Source organism: Trichechus manatus, unplaced genomic scaffold (genome assembly GCF_000243295.1).
Source record: "Trichechus manatus latirostris isolate Lorelei unplaced genomic scaffold, TriManLat1.0 scaffold00025, whole genome shotgun sequence".
NCBI classification, from domain to species: domain Eukaryota; kingdom Metazoa; phylum Chordata; class Mammalia; order Sirenia; family Trichechidae; genus Trichechus; species Trichechus manatus.
The window spans coordinates 5972604-5992356 of record NW_004443961.1 but is presented as its reverse complement, the minus strand read 5'-3'; the positions used below and the strand labels follow the sequence as shown (position 1 = coordinate 5992356).

General features: G+C 38.3%; 1 protein-coding gene across 2 annotated transcripts in view; it reads right to left on the bottom strand.

Moving 5' to 3' along the window:
- The window catches only part of UHRF2 (ubiquitin like with PHD and ring finger domains 2), a 90891-nt gene that overhangs the window by 4412 nt on the left and 66726 nt on the right, over window positions 1-19753 (bottom strand). For both annotated transcript variants that reach the window (XM_004373487.2, XM_023728604.1), the window contains 7 exons: window positions 18807-18911; window positions 11061-11167; window positions 7599-7761; window positions 6768-6908; window positions 4984-5080; window positions 4521-4678; window positions 805-903 (listed from right to left, as the gene is read on the bottom strand). In XM_004373487.2, the coding sequence (XP_004373544.1) occupies window positions 805-903; window positions 4521-4678; window positions 4984-5080; window positions 6768-6908; window positions 7599-7761; window positions 11061-11167; window positions 18807-18911 (870 nt within the window). The remainder of the gene's footprint in view (window positions 1-804; window positions 904-4520; window positions 4679-4983; window positions 5081-6767; window positions 6909-7598; window positions 7762-11060; window positions 11168-18806; window positions 18912-19753) is intronic.

The following is a 19753-nucleotide window of genomic DNA, read 5'->3' as shown; positions in this document are numbered from 1 at the left end:
GATTCTTTATTAAGTGCACAGAACCATTCCAGTTTGAGCTCTAACATGTGAAACATACATGAGCTCTAACATATAAAACAAGCCCTCCTCCATAATTCTGAACATGATAGAATACTTCAAACTATAAATATTTGAATCACTATTACTATCAAAATAAAACATGCACTTACCACAAAGATGTAATCAAATGCTTCTTAACTAGCAAAGTTTCATAACTATTCTGCTTCGTAGAAAATACAGTGATAACCTGTGACAGCTGGAACTCGACGGGATTGCCTTGTTTTTCTGGGTTTCACCAAGTGTTCTGCCTTTGACAGGGCGCAGTCTTACCACTTTTCTATCGCTCGTGTTAGTGGAAAATATTTGAGTTTTCCTTCTCTGACAGGTTTCAGCCTTACACAGGTTCTGGCTTTCGCAGGGTTTACTGGACAGGCAGTTCCTGAGTTATGAATGTCCCTCCAAGTAGGACAACTCCTACTTGCCCTTGAATGTCATGTAAATTTGCCCTCACTTTGAAATGATTGCACCAGCCCCTACTCACAACAAATTCTTCATCACAATCAACTTCACTTGCAGCTTTTAAATCACTGAAAAGTCTTCAAGCCTTTTCTTGCACTAAAAGTAAGGCTAAAGAAGAATTGTATGCACCTGTCACCGACTTACAAATCCGACTTAAAGGCGCAGTTAGGAATGGATCTTGTTCGTAACCCGGGGACTGCTTGCACCGCACGTGCTAAAAACGGGTTTAACGGTGAGGGAGCCTTCTGGCACATCAACGGATAATAAGAAAGGAGGTGTACTTACTTTACAGACGTTGTGGAGGCACTCTGTTGTCACAGGCTGGTAAACTAGCTCCTGGCAGCAGACACACATAAAAGATTGTTCCAATTTTTTCAGAAAATTCTAGAATGGTACCCAATGGGAAGACAAAAAGTGTTGCATTTCAAAATATACTAATAAAATTCTAAGTGATACAAGGTCTAAGTCACATTTAGTATGTTTCTACTAAGAAGAAAAAAAAAATCAATAGTGACTGCAATTACCTGAGACAAGTAAGCTTGTATAACAGAAACCAAAGAAACCCCATTCCCTAAGACACACACATTAGTTTTAAATCTTGAGGGTTGGGTTGGAAAGAATGCAAAATATATGGCATCAAAAAGTGAAAGTCCCCCTAAATCTCACATTCCAGAGATATTGTTCACTTAAAAAAAATCATGGAGATCTTGTCAAGGTCATTACATACAGATCTCTTTTTTCCAAAAGAGCTGCATAGTATCCCAGCATGCATAATTATTCAATCTCTTGTTGTTACAAAACTTGAATAATTACTTTGTAAGGTTAAAAAAAGCACTAGGCAGTAATACTCTGCATATCTAGCATCACAAAAAACCAATATATTTATCTTCCTAAGATTATTTTCTGTGATACTTTGCCTCAATCCAACCACCATATTTTCCTGATGGTAATGTGAACTCCCATTGGGAAAAAATTGTTTTAAAAAGCCATTACTGGTTCCATTTTACCCAGGCAGTTGTTTCTTTTAAACTAGAAGGAAAAGTAGTTTTTTCAAATAGTCACAAGGACAATCCCCCATTCAGGTTACTTATTCTCTGTAGCAGAGTGCAATTTATGTTTGTTCTTTGTGTTAATAGAAAAGGTAGACTATTCAAGAATTTCAAGTTAAAAAAAAAAAAAAAAATCGAAGATCCCATTTCAAAAGGTGTCTTGATATTTATGAACGTGAATTATAAACAAATTAATAGACTATACCACTTAGGGGGAAAACCCCCAAACCTTTATACCAGGCACCCTCTCTCTGACAAACTACTCTGTTTTCCCAGCGAGGGCCTCCATGGTGCCTGTAACATGGGTATATGTAACACAGGCATTCTGAGTTCCTGCAATGTGCTAGGGACTCATCTACACAGTGGTAATAGAACGGCAAAGTTTCGCTCTCTTGGAGTTTATATTCCTATAGGAGAGCAAACTAAAAAAAAAATCAATTTTAGACGGTAATAGCTATGAGGAAAACAAAGCAAATTAAAGCAATAAAGAGTAGCTATTTTAGAAAGGAGGTCCCTGGGTGGTGTAAATGGTCTGTGCTACACTACTAATCTAAAGGCTGGCAGTTCGAACCCACCCAGTGGTACCATGGAAGAAAGGCCTGGCGATCTGCTTCTGTAAAGATTACAGCCAAGAAAACCTTATGCAGTAGTTCTACCTGTAACACATGGGGTTGCCATGAGTCCAAATTGACTTGAGGGCAATGGGCTTGTTTTTTCATTTCATTTAGAAAGGGTAGTTGGGGAAGGCCTCCCTGCAGAGGGTAGTATTTACGCAGAGACTTAACAGATCTGAAAGAGTGAGCCATGTGAAGACTGCAGGGGAGGGAACTCCAGGCAGAGAGACAGTGCAGTGGGTAAAGGGGAGGGAACCCCAGGCAGAGAGACAGTGTGCAGGTAAAGGCCTAGGGCAGGGACAAGTGAGTGTGTTTAAACAGCACAGAGACCACTGTAGCTGAAGCAGTTTGGGTGTGAGAGAGTAGCAACGGAGGAGACTGTAGAGGTAGACAGGGTTGCAGGTCAGGTAGGGACTTAGGAGGGAGTTTGGATATAAATGCACATACTTAGTTAAAACGTGTGCTTATTTAAAAGTCACTGTGGCTAACACCTGATTCTTTGGCTTGATAAGCGTGTTCCTGGCGTATCCAAAGACAGTGTGCGTGAAACTCGCCCAGGATAGTAACACATCAACATCCCGAGGCACCGCTGGTAGCAGGGAAACAATATCTGACCGAGGCGCGTAAGAGCCAGCCACAACAAGCACGACACCACCCCCAGGCACGAGAACTTCTATGCACACTCAGATGACTTTTTCCGGCACCTATATTGCTACCTTGTCCCCTGCCCAGCCAGGGCTGGAAGTCACCTGGGTTATCACTAATCGTGGTGTCCTCCCCAACCAGGCAGTAATTTGTTCATAAGAACAACTGCTTGCTGTAGCTTACAGGCTCTAATTGAGAATGAGTCTGACCTAACAGAGTCTGATTATCGTCATGCCTGAGTCTCTTGCCTAAAAAGCAAGTAACACCTTTCACAGAGCTAAATTACCTCCCTTCTGTCTTCCAACCATGTAAATAAGCCTCATTCTACTAAGGATAACTCAGCATGTCACATTTATAGGCTAACAGAAACGGTGAGTCCAATACAAATCAAAAGGGTATTTGATAAAATTCACCCATTTCCATTTAAAACTTCTATCAGGAAGATTTTCCTTAACATGATAATGAAGAATACTCCTCAAACAAAAAGCAACTTGATCGTCACTGGATAAAAGCTCTGTAGAATTCACTTACATCTAGACAGAAAGCACATACAGATATCCTTAGCCTCATTTCAGACATTTGAGAAGTTCTTGCTAATGCCAGGGAGAAATAAAGGAACCACGGGAAAGCAAAGATGACTTAGAGATGACAAGATGGAATTCAACGAGAAGTTACTAGAGCTTGCTCACAATAGCTACATATCACAGAAAAGTAACTGCATTTACATGACAAGGGGTTAATACCTAATAAAGAAGAAGATTCAGATCTACAAGCAAAATTAGAGCCGCAATAAACAAGTGAGCAAAGAACAGACAATTCGCATTTGAAACCTCCAACTTTTGGGATTTGAAAAGAACGCTTCTTTGGCAAAACACAGCTTAACACAAAATCCATACCGTCAGTTAACTTTGTGATTCTTTTCCACGTCAAAATTTTATGATTATCGAAAAACAGAAAAACATTCAAAACACATACAATACTTAGAATTGCTTAAGACTTATGCTATTAGGTAATTCGGAACTACAGTGAAGCCTGTGAGAATCGGAACTCGACGAGGACGCCTTGTTTTTCTGGATCTTGCAAGTTTTCCGCCTATGATGAAGTGCAGTCTTACCACTTTTTTATTGATCATTTTAGTGGAAAATACAATAAAATCTGCGAAAGCTGAAACCCATGTAAGGCAGAAACCCGTCAGCGCACTCAAATATTTTCCACTAACAAAGAGTGATACAAAAGTGGTAAGACTGCACCCTGTCAAAGGCGGAAAACTTGGAAGACCCAGAAAAACAAGGCGGTCCCATCGAGTTCCGGCTCTCCCAGGTTTCGCGGTATTTGCGCTTTCCTTCTCGGATGGGTTTCTGCCTTCCACAGGGTCTGGCTTTCGCAGGCTTTACTGTATAACAAAAACTTTTCCGATGTATTTTAGATTAAATTGAGTGTGTTCCACAACTGAAAATCTTTCCCATGAAGAGTTCCTCAACATAATTATTAGGCATTGGGAAGTCAAAAACCAACATCTAGAAAATCTAAAATCTAAAAGTATTCAAGTATTGCCTCAGATTATTTCTGAAAGGATAAGAAGATTGGATAGGAGGATCACATTTTGACTGATTTGTGAAAACCCCACTTCATAAAGAAATTATTCATCATTTGTTAATACTAGAATATTACTTAAAAAACAATCTTTACATACTGGTCCTTCCACAAGAAATGCGAGCACCTCGTCCCACAGCTTCTGGTTGTGGCGATCTTCTCGGATTAGATGCTGCTGTTGAGGGGTTAGCTGGAAAGCCTCAACTGCTTCCGCCGAATCTGATCTTTTGACCATTTTGGAGGCACTTGGACACTCATCTAGATTTATTCAAAAATATATCAGCAGGCTTACAAGTGCTTCGTGAAGCAAAAGTGTTAACTGGCACCAGTAATGTTTAACAGGAAGATAACTCCCATAAAGCAACATCTACCTACCCCCGGAGTTTAGGATACTGTATTTGCTGCTGTTTTGGCTTTGATACTATTAAAATACACAAAAAGAGCCATTCGCCTCTCCCCTCAAAAACACCCACATTCACTTGGCTTTTAATGTCTTATGAGTCTCTCAATTCAATTTATTAGAAACTACGTTATGAGGTTTCTCCTCTGCAATCATTACCTACCGTCTGGATTAGGCCTTTTTGAGGTTTCACTGGTCTGCTTCTTTGACTGCCCTTTCGTCTTCTTCCCTTCCTTATCTGAAGGATAGCCTGCTGGATACTGATGGGGGAAAAAGTACAATGTAGATTTAAGCTTCATAGAGGAGGAGGGTCTTAGATCCTGATGAGAAATTTTAAAAAAAGGAGAGGGTAGGAGTCATCTATGCTTCTCCCCAAACTGCAAGACTTTACATAAAGGAAACAGACATTTAAAGAACAAAGAATTCACAGGATAGAAGACTATTAAACGTCCAAATTCAGTGTAAAAACATGTAGCTTTGATTCTCAGATGTCCCATTTTATAACACAATGATCTTTTCAGGCCTCACAGTTTCAGATCGAAGAGATCAAAGGTAAAGTCTTCAGAAGCTCTGACTATATACAGCTTGAAAAGTTTAAGGAAGAGATGGAACGTAAAATCTAGATATGAAGGTTAGTGAAGATCAATCACAGAGCACAATCGATGCTAATCAAATAGATGGGTTTATACTAAATTGTGGGGTCAAGCTTATACAAAACATGTGGGCAGATTTCTCATCTCTCAAAGTTAGGGGGAAAAGCATTGAAAAGACCTAAAGCCACTAAATTGCTGAATTCCCTACCAGCTAAGGGCCAGACTTTAAGAAATAAAAGTCTGCCTGTTATCCTTATGTTTTACTGGCTACCTATTTTTTTGTTTTTTGGTATGCTTTGTGATAATGCTCCTATCTAAACCTCAACATAATTCTGTCCTCATCAGTCATATTAAACTCATCATAATAGACGGGCTTACATGCTTCTGCTCATAGTTTCAAATCTAATCTATTTAGAGCAATGCTCTGTTGAACCGTGGCATCTGCAAAATCTTTTGAAAATTGATTTAATACTTTTTTTTAAGTGTTCTTTTAGCAGTTATTTTAGCAGCTGAAGAGTCTCACTGAAACAATCAATTCTGTGTGTTTAAAAAGAAAACAGAAACAGATCTGCACTGGAAAACACACACTCACCTGCCAGGGTGCCCAGATCCTTGCCCACAGCGCAGCCCCCACACATGCAGTGTGGGCAGAGCCAGGGGAATGACAGAACAGGTGGTCTTTACAGGAAGCGCAGCGATGGGGAATGGCGGGGATGAACTCCCACCATGCTCTGAGGGCAGTGTTAGGGAAAGTCTAGGGTGTATGGGCAGTGAAGGGGGAATGCAGCCATACCATCCACTATGCACACAAATCAACAATGTCTTACATGGGTCAACAGCTGAGCATGGGCAAAGAGGAAAAAAGGGCCAAGCACTCTATAGAGGTGGTGACAGGGCAGGGAAGCAGCTTTGAGCAGCAGAGAGTAAAAGGATGAGGAAAAGTGAGAAGGGTAGAAAGAAGACCACTCATATAAGCCACCTCCCTCCTCCCCCTACCAGAGATATACCCCCTGTGTCCCTAGGATAAACTTCCCCTCTTGAAGTCTCCTAACCTGAAGTTTACTCATCCCTTTTCCCTACACTTTAAGCCATCTCCAAATGGAAGTGGAAATATTTTACTTTTCATTGACAAAACCGGCTCTTCTCAAGCACAACCCTAGGTCCTAGGGAAGTCGGATGCCTAGGATGCTACCTCTTTGCTTTTTACTCTTCTTCCTTCTGTACACCTGCATTATCTCCTTCCTCATCTCTTATTGTCTACGGATCAACTGCCGTGGGTTATATCCAGTGTTAGGAAGTACAGAGGTACACATTTTTATGAACAGACAAGTGGACTAGACAAATGTAATCTAACCTGTAAACGCAGACACAATCTCCTTGACCGTTCTATTCCTTCCGAGGTCCAAGGAGCAGGTTCCACATCATCTCTTCTTAAAAGATAGCGCCAGACCAAGAATCCATGGCTTGATGAAATCTCTGGCCAGTATTTCACCACCTAAATCATAATATGTCAGTACTACTTTGAGACTTAAAGTTTAGACTTATTCATAATGTCATCACATAAGTGGTTTAAGTAAACGTGCCAGAACTAAGTATCACTTTAAAAGACACTTGCTTTCCTATAAGAGTAGTAAATAAGTCAAGAATATTCACTATAATATTGTTTTGACCATATTTCCTATTAAGATAGTCCCCATATAAGTACAGATTGCTATTAATTTGATGTAGTAACAAGGTTATGCTCATTCATTGAATTTTGCACACTGGGTAGACAAAATGATAGTGATAGATGGCCCTGTTTTTTAAGCAAACAAGGTAAACCTATTTTTAATATTATAATGTGTTCTGCTTTGAAAATCTATTAGAATCAAATCATTCTGAAAAGGTATATAAGAATCCAGATCTATAATGGCAAGTTATTGAAATGGTTTTATCATAGAGAATCTGTGTGTGTAAAAATCTTGCCCCAAAATATAATCCAGCCCTCAGGGAATTCATATAAGCCTAAAAACAAAAGTACCACAGCTCTAAGTTCACTTTGTGCATCTCTTACATTTCCAGAAAAACAAATACCAACCGAGATGGCCTACTGTTTCCTCCTTCCCACCCCCAGGAGTTCCCTGTGGCGACCTGACTTGAAAGCCCAGGAAGAACGACTAACAAGATGTCATGCCATATAGAGCACCTTATAAATGCCATCATATCTGTTGCCTTCTTCAGGAGCATATTTGCTGATCTTCCTCCCTTTAAAACTGCGTATCACTCTGACTGGCTTACCAGCTCTCCAATTCCGAGACTCTGCTCCAATTTTATCATCCAATGGAGCATCACAGTTTAGGGCCAATGCCCTAAAAGATAAAACAAAGTCTTTATACCAAGTAATCTTTCTTCAAGTATACAATCGAATCATTAGCTCAATTAAAAGGTGAATTATGCCTTACCTGATGGTTGATTCTATGATTCTTTCCATATTATTCCAGATAATAGGATTATGCTTTCCCCCACCAGCAGAGAAGACAAATCAGTTTTCTGATGTCACCCCCAAGCCAGGGGATTGGTTCTCAGATAGCCTGTAGGGTTCTTCTGAAAGTAATAACATCTGTGCCACGTATAATAGAAAACAACTAGAAATACATGGAATTTTCTTTAAATAACGTTTGTTGAGGGGAGGAAGAACGTTGGAAAACTAAAGCAAGTGACTGTTTTAATAAGTTATTTCTGAAGGGAGTGAGGTAAATTGCTGGAATAATGTAGAAAGAAATTCAGGAAAATAAATTTGTCAGCAGGTACAAATGAACTTTCTAGGTCTACTTTCCACATTCTACACTATTTAAGATTTCTTAAAATTTAGAAGATTATTAAGAACAAGTTTAATATGAGAATATCCTTTAAAAGCCTCCAGCAAAAGAGGATTTTAAACAAAAACGAAGCATCCAAATGCCTGTGTTAAACTGTGACCATAAGACAATAGAGATTTTTGACAGCTTGAGATCACTGCACTTTACTGTTGACACAAGGACAAGAAGAAACACTGAGTTGGAAGTAGAATCTGACTTAGCCGAAACGTCCTTGAGTGTGTACTCATTTACTAGCAATTAGTCAGCAAGGTTGTTAGATGTTAGAAGACCTTTCGTGGGAAGAATTCAGCCCTACCAAAGAAACTAGGATCTGTTTAAATTAGTATTTTTCTTCTAAGTCGCCTACTTCCTAACTTAAGTGAAAAGAAAACATAGAGGACACATTAAGGTTAAAAAAAAAAAACGTATAGCCAATCTAGTGAAATCAGATATAGTACAAAATACCTTTTCAGGGTACAGTCCTTTTTATACAGGCTCAAATAAAAAAAAATAGGCTGTAAGACTATGACTACTGAAAAGAAATCTCTTGACCATAGCTGTATTTTTTAAGTAAATGAACTTAAGGAAGCGTTTCATTTTTTAAAATAACTTTTACAGCTGTAGTCAAGGAGTTAAAGCTTACCAAGCTATCTTTTTTAACTCAAAGGGAGATGCATTACAACCTGGGAGATAGGAAAAATGTATATTATCAACTCTAGGGTAGTATAAAGTCTTATTTATGGAAGACTTATGAGATATACACACTACGTCTTCAGAAGCTCGGAAAGTACTACCTTCATGTCACCGAGTGAACCGCTTTAGGGCTCACAGGTACCTTCAGTCATAATGACTGCCGCTACATACTGGCACTGTCAACTCACTTCTGGCTTCAGATAAGGACGCAGGCTGTTCGGGTATTTGAGAAGAATCCAAGGGGATGAAACCAGGCAAAACGGCAACAAGGCTCTTCTATTACTCTATCTGCAGCTCAACCAATTGGTTGCCTCTAACGTCCCTAATCAAGGTTGGCCAGGTTACCTTGCTGCCCTCTTCCGTTTCTTAAAGTGGAAGAGCTGGGAAGAAACAGGAACAGACTTCTCAGAAGCCAGAAGCAGGTGTCAAACTACCTCGTAGCCGAGAAGCAAAAATGAATTGGACCATACACTACCCGGGCAAGAATATAGTGTGGGTCAGAGCTAAGGGCCTTCACTTCAGTTTTCATGTTTATAAAACATAGGTACCTTTGCCCAAGGGATCTGACAATCACAGGACATATTTACAGCTTCATGTATAAAATAACTGCCTGGGTGTTAAAGTCTCTCTGATAAGTCGATTCTAAATTGTTTTGAGTTAATATTTCCTTTTTACTATCTTCTCTTTAATAGCAAACATTTTTACTGCTTGTCAATTTTCTAAAGCGACTGTAACATATGGTCAATGGGGTATTCTTTATTATTAGATTGCTCAAAACCTTCAATCTACCATGGACATTACAAGTGTGGGTTAAGTCATGAAAAACGTTTCATTCAAGCCATCTATTATAATTAGAGGGAAAATACAATTTTCAGATTTAACAACTTGAAAAAACCCTTTTGCAAATTCAAGATACATTTTCACTGACAGAACCACATCAAAATATTTCTAACTCCTTTGAAGATCATTCCTCCAGAAGAGCTGGAGGTTTCTAGCTCATTCTTGCTAAAAGAAGAATAGTAAGGGACTCATTCCTGCCTCAGGAATGTTTTCACCAGCAAACCTGACCTGTCTCCTCTGCTGGGTCAGTAATATAATCCTACTGTCAGAAATAATACAGAAGGAAGGCATGAAAACAGAGATTCTATGTAACCTGATATGTAATAAAGCCTTGAAAACATATTGAAATTGTTTATTTCACACAGCAATCAGAAATTAAGGGTACACTACTTAAAACTGAGTGATTTAGACTCAAGGAAGTGGTTAAATTGGCTTCCACTCAATCAATCCACAAAATACCCTTAAATATAGAATGTAAAAAATCACAGCTTTACAAAATGAACAAAAAATTAATCAGTATGACAAGTTATAATGTGGTAGTTGCTATTTGATGGTTTGGGTTACTTAACCTATTATTAATATTGCTATTAACATGCATTTATGAAATAAAACATTTCAAAGTTATTAAATTTTCTGTTCTTACGGGAGCTGGAATATCATTATTTCTATAGGATAAAGGTCAGTACAAGGTGGCCTTTGTAAGGCCTTAAGGGCACTTAGTTAGAAAAAGTCCCTTTTGTAACTCAGTGAACACTGCCTTTTATAACACTTAAAAGACATAAGTATAAATCCTAAAAGCACCTGAGTGCTGATCTGATTAAATTATCTGATACTTCATTCATGCACATAAAAGTGATGCCCCCACATAATGCTATTTCACATTAGCGAGTCTCTTCTAAAAAGAAGTTTGTCACTTTAACAGTGATAAATCTGTGCTGAGTAGGATGTCACTGTAACTTTGACCTAGGATGCAGTAGATAAGCTCAATTTCACTTAATAATGTATAAGGCTCCTTTCCTTTAAAGGTGTCGACATCTTAAGTAAGACTGGGAATTTGGTCATTTTAAAAATAATAATATGAAGAAATAAGTTAGGATGCTTACAAACAATTATATAATCAGGTTATGGGATTTTAATTTTAGATCCTTTTAACTGCCAATTTAAGACTCTCCCCTGCAATTTAAGTTACAAATTATAGTCCTATAATCAAACTCTTATGGGAAGCCCGAATTCTAAAACTCTTAAGTTTATTTACCAACTCTAATAATGAAGAGTACCTGTTCATGTTTGTCAATGTCTGATCAGCCGATGGTGCACCGATCCTTTTATTACCAGCAAGGTTTTTACCACCACTCCCAGTGTACGTGAATTCATCTCCTCGGTCCTGTAGGAGAAGATTTTCTGCATTAAGATATCTACCCCAAATATAGTTTTACCAGTTCTTGTTTCAGAGTCAGACCATTTGCTTAGGATGCTATGGGTTGACATGTTCTCTCAAGCTATCTACCGAGATAAGGCAAAATTCAAATGCGATCTTGTGTGTCATATACCTTCAAGTTATATCATTTGATGCAAAGCTTCCATTTTGAAGTCATAGCTTCCAACACCTCTGGACATGACTATTCTCTTGGGTAACCAAATAATCTACACAGTACTACAAAATAGCTCATTCGACTTGGAAATATTATGTTTCATTTAATTAAAAGTTATTGAAATAAACTTATCAATACTAGTTTGTAGGTTCTTTAATAAACATTCCAAAACTGAATTCCCAACCACAGTTACCACCATATTCATTTGCTGCTAAATTTCAAATTCTGAAGTTGACATTAAGTATATTTTATAAAGCAAGTTTACCTACACATCTCATATTAAACTTCTAACACCTTGTTAAGCTCCCTAGATTTCACATTCTACGGATTCACCCATTTACAATCAGGTAGAATAACCACCTACCATTAAAAGAGTAAAGAGAGGACTCCCTGAGATTATTGCCCTGAAACACTCTTTAAACCTAGAACCGAGCCTATCCGAGATTACCTTTTATCAAAATAGCAGAATGGCACACAAAAGAAAGGGTATTACTCATAAGATTGGTGCTCTACTTAAAAATCATCTGTATGAGACCAAACGAGAAGATAAGGAGGCAGGGAAACCAGAGTACTGGAAATGGAATAAATAGAACACAATTAAAGAGAATGTGTTCACCTGTTGTGATCAATGTAGCTAATGTTACTGAACAATTTTTCTGGAAATTGTCAAATGGGAACCTAACTTGCTGTGTAAACTTTCACCAAAAACTCAGTAAAATATTATTAAAAAAAAGTTTTGAAAACTGAAAATAGTATAAAGTGTCTATCTGAAAAAAACATGCTAAACTGTTTCTATAGTATCTTCACATTTATAAGGCTATTCATAAGTCTCTACCTGATTCTGTGTTTGAAATAAATTGAGAAAAAAAACCTACTAGTGTGCAAATTAATTCTATTAACACTAGCTAAACAGTGATTATTCTTCAGTGCAAGATGATTTTAATCTGTTCAGTCTGATCTTAAGACAATGAAGTTTTTTCTGCTAAATAGTTGCTTATTATAAAGGTCAATTATTGGTACTTTATTTTCCTTTCTATTGAAAGCTATAACTAAAAAGTCCATAGTTTTAAAACTGTTTTTATGGGTCTAAAAACTTCTAATTCACTTTTTATTGACCCAATAAAATTAGTGTCATACTGAGGTCTATATTTTAAAGAATAAGGCATTAAGGAATCTCATCTTTAATGTATATTCCATTTGTAGTAATGCTAATAAATAAATAGATCTAGAACCATCCAGAATATTTCCTAAATTTATCAAAAAGTTTTCCAAACGGTATCCAGATTGCCTTCATAATACCATCTTCATAACCATGCCAACTTTTGAAGTTATTGTTTTGGTAGTGCTAAAAAGGAACAAGTGGTAGGGAGTAGGAGAGCATGATGGGGCAACCTAATCTAAATAGTGTTTAAAACAGAAGAACAAAAACATTTCTGATTATTCTTCAAGCAGCAAATAACCAAGTAAACATGGTTAAAATTCTGTATCATTAACTCATCTGTACTCTAACCTTTAAACCAAAAAAACTGTAAATAATCAATAAGGAAATAAGGAATTGCCAGACTATCAGAGCTCAGCCAATATTATTTCAGACTCACTCAGTTTTTCCTATGGCAAAATGGTCAACCCCAACTTGTTACATCTTCTAGTCTGTGATCCACTAAGCTGAGCCCCTGTGAGGCAGTAAAGCCCAGATTAAATACAACTGGCCAGATGCTAACAACAAATGTTAAAGAGACCCTACTTCTAGTTGGTTGGTTTTATTACAAAGCCTTACAAAAATTCAAAAAAGTGTTGACTGTAACAAACTATATAACATTCTTTGTATTTCTAACAAGTACTTAAAGATACAGCTTCAAAATATGCATGGTAAAAGAGTACTCAAAGGATTAGCCTAAACACTTCCATTTCCAGTTTCCTGCGCTATGTCAACGAGACACGCTGCCAAATTTGCCTTTCAGAAAGATAGCAAACTTTTCCACTTCTGTCTGCAAATATACTACATCTTGAGGCTCTCAGCAGCTATTCTAATTCATCACTGTAACATCTCAGGAAACCAAGCAAGTGAAACCCACGTATTACTAAAGAGGAAAATGGGAGACATTTGATTAGGATCATAAAAGATGGAAATACAGAAATTCATAACCCATTTCTATCTAGTTTCTATTGCAGCTGAGTCTCTTTACCACTTTTAGAAAATCTGAAATACATAATTTGAAGCTGCAAAAACTTAAATGACTTACCATAAAGCTAATAATCTTGGCAAAGATCCTCAAATATACTTTTTGAAAACTGTCAAAAGGTACAGATATAAACTAGTTTATGAAAAATTTTAAATCCCCTTACAAAAAAGTCTTGATTTTTAAAAATATCTAAATAGACTGCAATTTTCACTAGTAAGTGATTCTTCCTCTGGACTGAACTGTTTAAAAATAAATATTACCTACAAGAACAAATATACCTGTGAACTCAGCCCTGGATGGTACTTTGTAAAATCCTGTCTCTGATACGAAGAATTTAGTTTTATTTGATGAACTACATAAGCACTGTGGAAAAAGGAATGATTGATTAATATACAAATATCACTACGTATAAATGAATAAATCGCCATTTGTGGCTCGTTAAAGAATTAATGTGACTAATTTAGCAGTTACATTCTCACTAACCCTGTTTTCCTATGAGAACATATATGTACACTGAACTTAGCTTTCGGTGAAGAAATAAAAATTGAAAAACAAAACTACACTAGGTCAGCTTCAAACAATGTATTTTACTAATATGTTTTAATATTTCATTTTATCACAATGTTCCCTTCGCCCTAAACTTCCTTATTAAGCTTAGTAGTAAACAATGAAATACAAGTAGTAACTGCACCTGACAGGCCCAGTTCCTACGGAAAGGCTTCACAAACCACTTCTGCAGCACTGAGAGTTTAAAACGCATTTAGTGGGGCTGGGGGTAGGACCAGGGAGTACGACAAATGGGATGGAAATGTCCTAAAATTGGATCATGGTCATAGTTTAGTACCAAAAACCAAAAAATCAAACCCGTTGCCGTGGAGTCGCTTCGGACTCACAGTGACCCCACAGGAAAGAGTATAGAACTGCTCCATAGGGTTTCCAAGGAGAGGCTGGTGGATTTGAACTGTCAACCTTTTGGTTAGCAGCCGTAGCACGCTGTAGCTCCTAACCACTGCATAAAAATCACTGAACTGTACACTTAAAATTGGGTGAATTTTATGGTATGTAAATTGTGCCCCCAATAAGCCAGTTATACACACACACACACAATTAGTTGCTGTGGTAGGCAGCCTCCAACATGGCCCCCAATAATCCCAGCCTTCTGGAATTCACATCCTTATACAGTCTCCTCCCACACTGTGGCAGGATTGGCCTATAGCACCAATAGAATAGGGCAGAAGTGATAGTATTTCACTTCTGAGATTAGTTTATAAAAGACTGTGCGTGGCTTCTATTTTGGGGGGTCTCTGTCTCACACACCACTTGCTCTGGGGGAAGCCAGCTGCCATGTTTGCCAAAAAACATGAAAGAGCTCAGAAGTAGATCCTCCGGCCCTGGACGACAGTAACCTCATGTGACCCCTGAACCAGAACCACTCGGCTAAAGCTTCCCAGATTCCTGACCCACAGAAACTGTGAGATAATGAATGTTTGTTTCAAGCTGCTAAGTTTTAGGACAATTTCTTATGCAGCAATAGATAATGAATACAGTCCCTTTGAAAGATACTCTTCACAACTGGCTAGAAAATGTACAATAAAGGCAGCAACACTCCTTGGAGAAAAAGTAGGGGTAGCATGGGGCATTTATTCCTTATTGCTGGTATTTCTTTCCATGTAGGGGGAGCTTAATTAGATTACCACTTTTGGCCTTTTTCTTCCTCTTCGTTTACTCCAAAGGAGGAATAACCTGTATCACATGGGAGAATTTTGGATAAGGAATTGGGCGGGTGTAACTTTGTCCATTCCTCCATCCTTTTGGAAAAACTGCGTGGAAGAAACACATCCTGGTCTGTCTGCTCTCCAAGAGCTAATCATTCCCGCAAAAAGGAGTAAGCCCTCCTGCCCGTCCGCACCCAGCTTTACAGTGGGGAGGGGCCTGCAACTGCCTGGCACTGCCTGGGACTGGGTGAAGCTGGCGCCGCCTGGGACTGGGTGAAGCTGGTGCCGCCTGGGACTGGGTGAACCTGGCGCCGTCTGTGACTGGGTGAACATGGCGCCGCCTGTGACTGGATGAACCAATCTCTTCCGGGGCTGCCATATTAGAAAGCCTGCTGTTGTTACACACCTAGTCCGTGTCATTCAATCTGGAATTATTAAAAAAAAAAAAAAAAAAGTCACCATAAAGCTGTATTTCAGCCTTCCATCTGCTGATCTATGTCTCTTAATTGGTTCAGAATTCAGACACATATATAATTTATCTCATTACTTCAAACTCTAAACATCAACAGATTTATTTCATACTTCTCAAAATAGGTTTTAGAATATTAGTGGCTCAACAAAGTTGCTCACCTCACTAATGTTAGAGAAATTCTCTTTTAGAGTGAGAACGGCAGAGAGAAAAGAGTTTGCTTGTGATTATTAGGTTATATCCTAAAAGTAGACTGGAGGACAGAAAACCTGCAAAGAACATACAAGTGGGGTGGAAGTTTTAGAACCACAGAAGTGGTTAAAAATATCTAGAGACTGTCTCTTCTTCTCAGCAATGTTGTTGTTGTTTTGTTGTTGCTAGGTGCCGTCGAGTCAGTTCTGACTCAGAGCGACCCTATGTACAACAGAACAAAACACTGCCCAGTCCTGTGTCATCCTCATGATCATTGTTATGCTTAAGCCCATTCTTGCAGCCACTGTGTCAATCTATCTCGTTGAAGGTCTTCCTCTTTTTCACTGACGCTCTACTTTACCAAGCATGATGTCTTTCTCCAGGGATTGGTCCCTCTTGATAACATGTCCAAAGTACATGAGGATGGAGGAATGCACAGAGTTATACCTGCCCAATTCCTTATCCAAAATTCACCTATACGATGTAAGTTATTCCTCCCCTAGTGTAAATGAAGAGGAAGAAAAACTGATATACAGACAGATAACAGAACAATAGTATAATTAACCCCTGTGGGCCTACCACATCACTTGATTAATTCATGACCAACTTATCTATACTCCCACCTACTTCCCTCATTCCCATCTTATGTCTAATGACTTTTCATTCTTTGTATGACTTTAAGGAGCAGCTGACATATTCCAGTTCTTTAACATTCAAGATCTGACTTTATAAAAATGAATTCTATACTAGGAACCCAACTGATTTTTGACGAAAGTGGGAAAGCAATTTAATAGAGGAATGATAGCCTTTTCAAGAAATGATGCTGCAGCAACTGGACATCCATGGGTTAAAAAAAAAAGAAAGGAATCTTGACCTAAGTCGCATAAATTATACAATAATTAATTCAAAATGTAACACAGACTTAAATGTAAAATTAAAAAACGGTTAGAAAAAAAAGTAGGAGAAAATCTTCAGGGTCTAAGGTTAAGCAAAGAGTTCTCAGACTTGACATTGAAAACAGAATCCATAAAAAGCCCTGTACATTGCATAGGTTGTTAGATGGCATCAGTGAGCACCTTGGAGACCAATGTACACACAAATCACTTGCAGACATGGTTAACACGCAGACTCTAATTCAGTAGGTCTGGGGCAGTCTGAGCGCCTGCACGTCTACGTTGCTGGTCCTTGGACCCCACTTCTAAGTAGAAAGGTCTTAAATCTTCTCCAGAACCCCACTGCAGTGAACACAACAAAACTGCTTTTACGAACTTCTATCAAATGTATACCATACTACCACATTAGTGTTATTAAAAAGACCCAGGCCTGGACAATAAAGTAATTTGGGGTTTGTTCCTAAAAAAATTATATTTTTATTTAGAAGAAGCCTAGAATTTTGCAAAATAAACTGATATATTAATAAAATTCTTGAAAATGAAAAATAAGAAAAGTTAAACTGGACTTCATCAAAATGAAAAACTTGTTCTAAGATGCAAACAAGCTACAGACTGAGAAAAAAATATTTGCATATCTACATATACTGTGTATCTGACAAACAGTAAAAAAGAATCACAACCCAATAGAAAATGGGCAAAAGGCCTGAAGAGACGCCCCGCCAAAGAGGCTACAGATGGCAAGTAAGCACATGAACGATGCTCAACATCACTGGCCACTAAAAACAACAACAAACCCATTGCCATTGAAGTTGATTCCGACTCATAGTGACCCTGTAGGATACAGCAGGACTGCCCCATAGGGTTTCCCAGGCTATAATCTTTATGGCAGCAGACTGCCACATCTTTCTCCCATGCATTGGCTAGTGGGTTTGAACCACCGACCTTTTGGTTAGCACCTGAGCGCTTAACCTCTGTGCCACCAGGGCTCCTTTTCACTAGCCATCAGGAGACTACAAATTAAAACCACAAGGAGGTATCACCACACACCTATCAGAATGGCTAGCATAACAAATAGTGACAACACCAATTGCTGGCGAGGATGTGGAGAAACTGGATCACTCACACATTGCTAGTGGGAATGTAAAATGGTACCACCACTGGAAAGGTTTGGCAGTTTCCTAAAAAACTACACATACAACTACCATATGACAGAGCAATTACATTTCTGGCATTTATTCTGGAGAAATGAAGACTTATGTTTACACAAATACTTGGACACGAAGGTTTAGAGCAGCTTTATTTGTAATAGTGAAAAAAGCCAGTCCCAGAAGGTTATATACTACGTGATTTCTTTTATAAAAATTCTTGAAATGACAAAATTATAGACATTGAGAACAAATTAGTGGTTGTCAGGGATTAAGGAGAGGGTAGAGGTGAAAGGAGAGTGGGTGGTGGTGGTGTTAGGTGCTGTCAAGTCAGTTCCGACTCACAGCAATCCTGTGTACAACAGAGTGGATACAGTAGCTGTTAAAGGGTAAGAAGAGGGATCTTTGTGGTGATGGAAATGTAGAGTATCTTAACTGTATCAACGTCAGTAACCTGGTTGTGACACTGTACTACAGTTTTGCAAGATGTTACCATTGGGAAAACTGGGTGAAGGTACATGGGATCTTACAGCTACATGTGAATCTACAATTATCTCAAAATAAAAATGTTTAATTAAAACAAAAAAAGAACATTATAGAAAATGTGAGTACTTTCATCATAATAATTGGTTACCAAATGTATATATAAATCAAATCAGTACATGTAAAGAATAAAGACTGTCTAGTGATTTACCTTATAACTTGTATAGAACTGACCACTTCAACATAAAAATTACACTAAAAAAAGACAGGATTTGATGTATCCTAGACAAAGCTTCTGTATTTTCCTGAAGGATTGAGATAGATTTTAAAGAATGAGGCTGTATCACTTACTACTTCATCTGCAAATCCACCAGCCAGGACAAGAGAATAAGCCCCATCATTACTTCGACCATGAATTCCACCAACATGGGGCCTATGGACACCTGCTTCGCTCACCTATAAAATAAGCAAAAAGAGTCTCACGGTATCTCTGAACAGTTAGTTAAGTTACATTTAAAAAGTGCATTCACATATATTACTGGACCCTAAAATTCTCCAACCAAGAACTAAATCTCACCCAGAGTTCTATCTTTTGCTCTCACTCAGTTCTCTCAAAGTATATCCCTTAGGTACTGTCCTGGATTAAATTGTGTCCCCCCAAAATATGTGTTGTAAATCTCAACCCCTACACCTGTGGTTATAATACCATTTGGGAATGGGTTTTCTTTGTTATTTTAATGAGACAGTATTAGTCAATCTCTTTTCAGATATAAAAGGAGCAGATTAAACAAGAATGGGAGGAAGCACCGCTGGGGGAAGATAATGCCATGCCACATGAAGATCACCAAGGAACCAAGGTACAAGGCCGCTCCCCCAGGGCAGAGAGAGAGAGAAAGTCTTCCCTGAGAGCCAGCGCCCTGAATTTGAACTTCTAGTCTCCTAAACTGTGAGCAAATAAACTTCTGTTTGTTAAAGCCACCCACCTGTGGTATTTCTGTTACAGCTGCACTAGAGAACTAGACACGTATTGGGCTAATGACTCTAAAACTGCTCGCGCCTAGAATTCTGAGTTTCAAAATAATGATGAAATAATCTTCTTATGTCTATTGGTACTTTCACTCAACACGGCTAAAACAGAACTTACAATCCGTGTTCCAAATCTCTTCTCCCTTCTCATTTCTTGTTTCTTGCCCAGATGGCCAAGTCAGAAATGCAGGAGTCATTTTAGATTCTTTTTCTCCCTTATTCCCCAAACCCATTTGGTCACAAGTACTGCTGATTCTATCTCTTAAATCTCT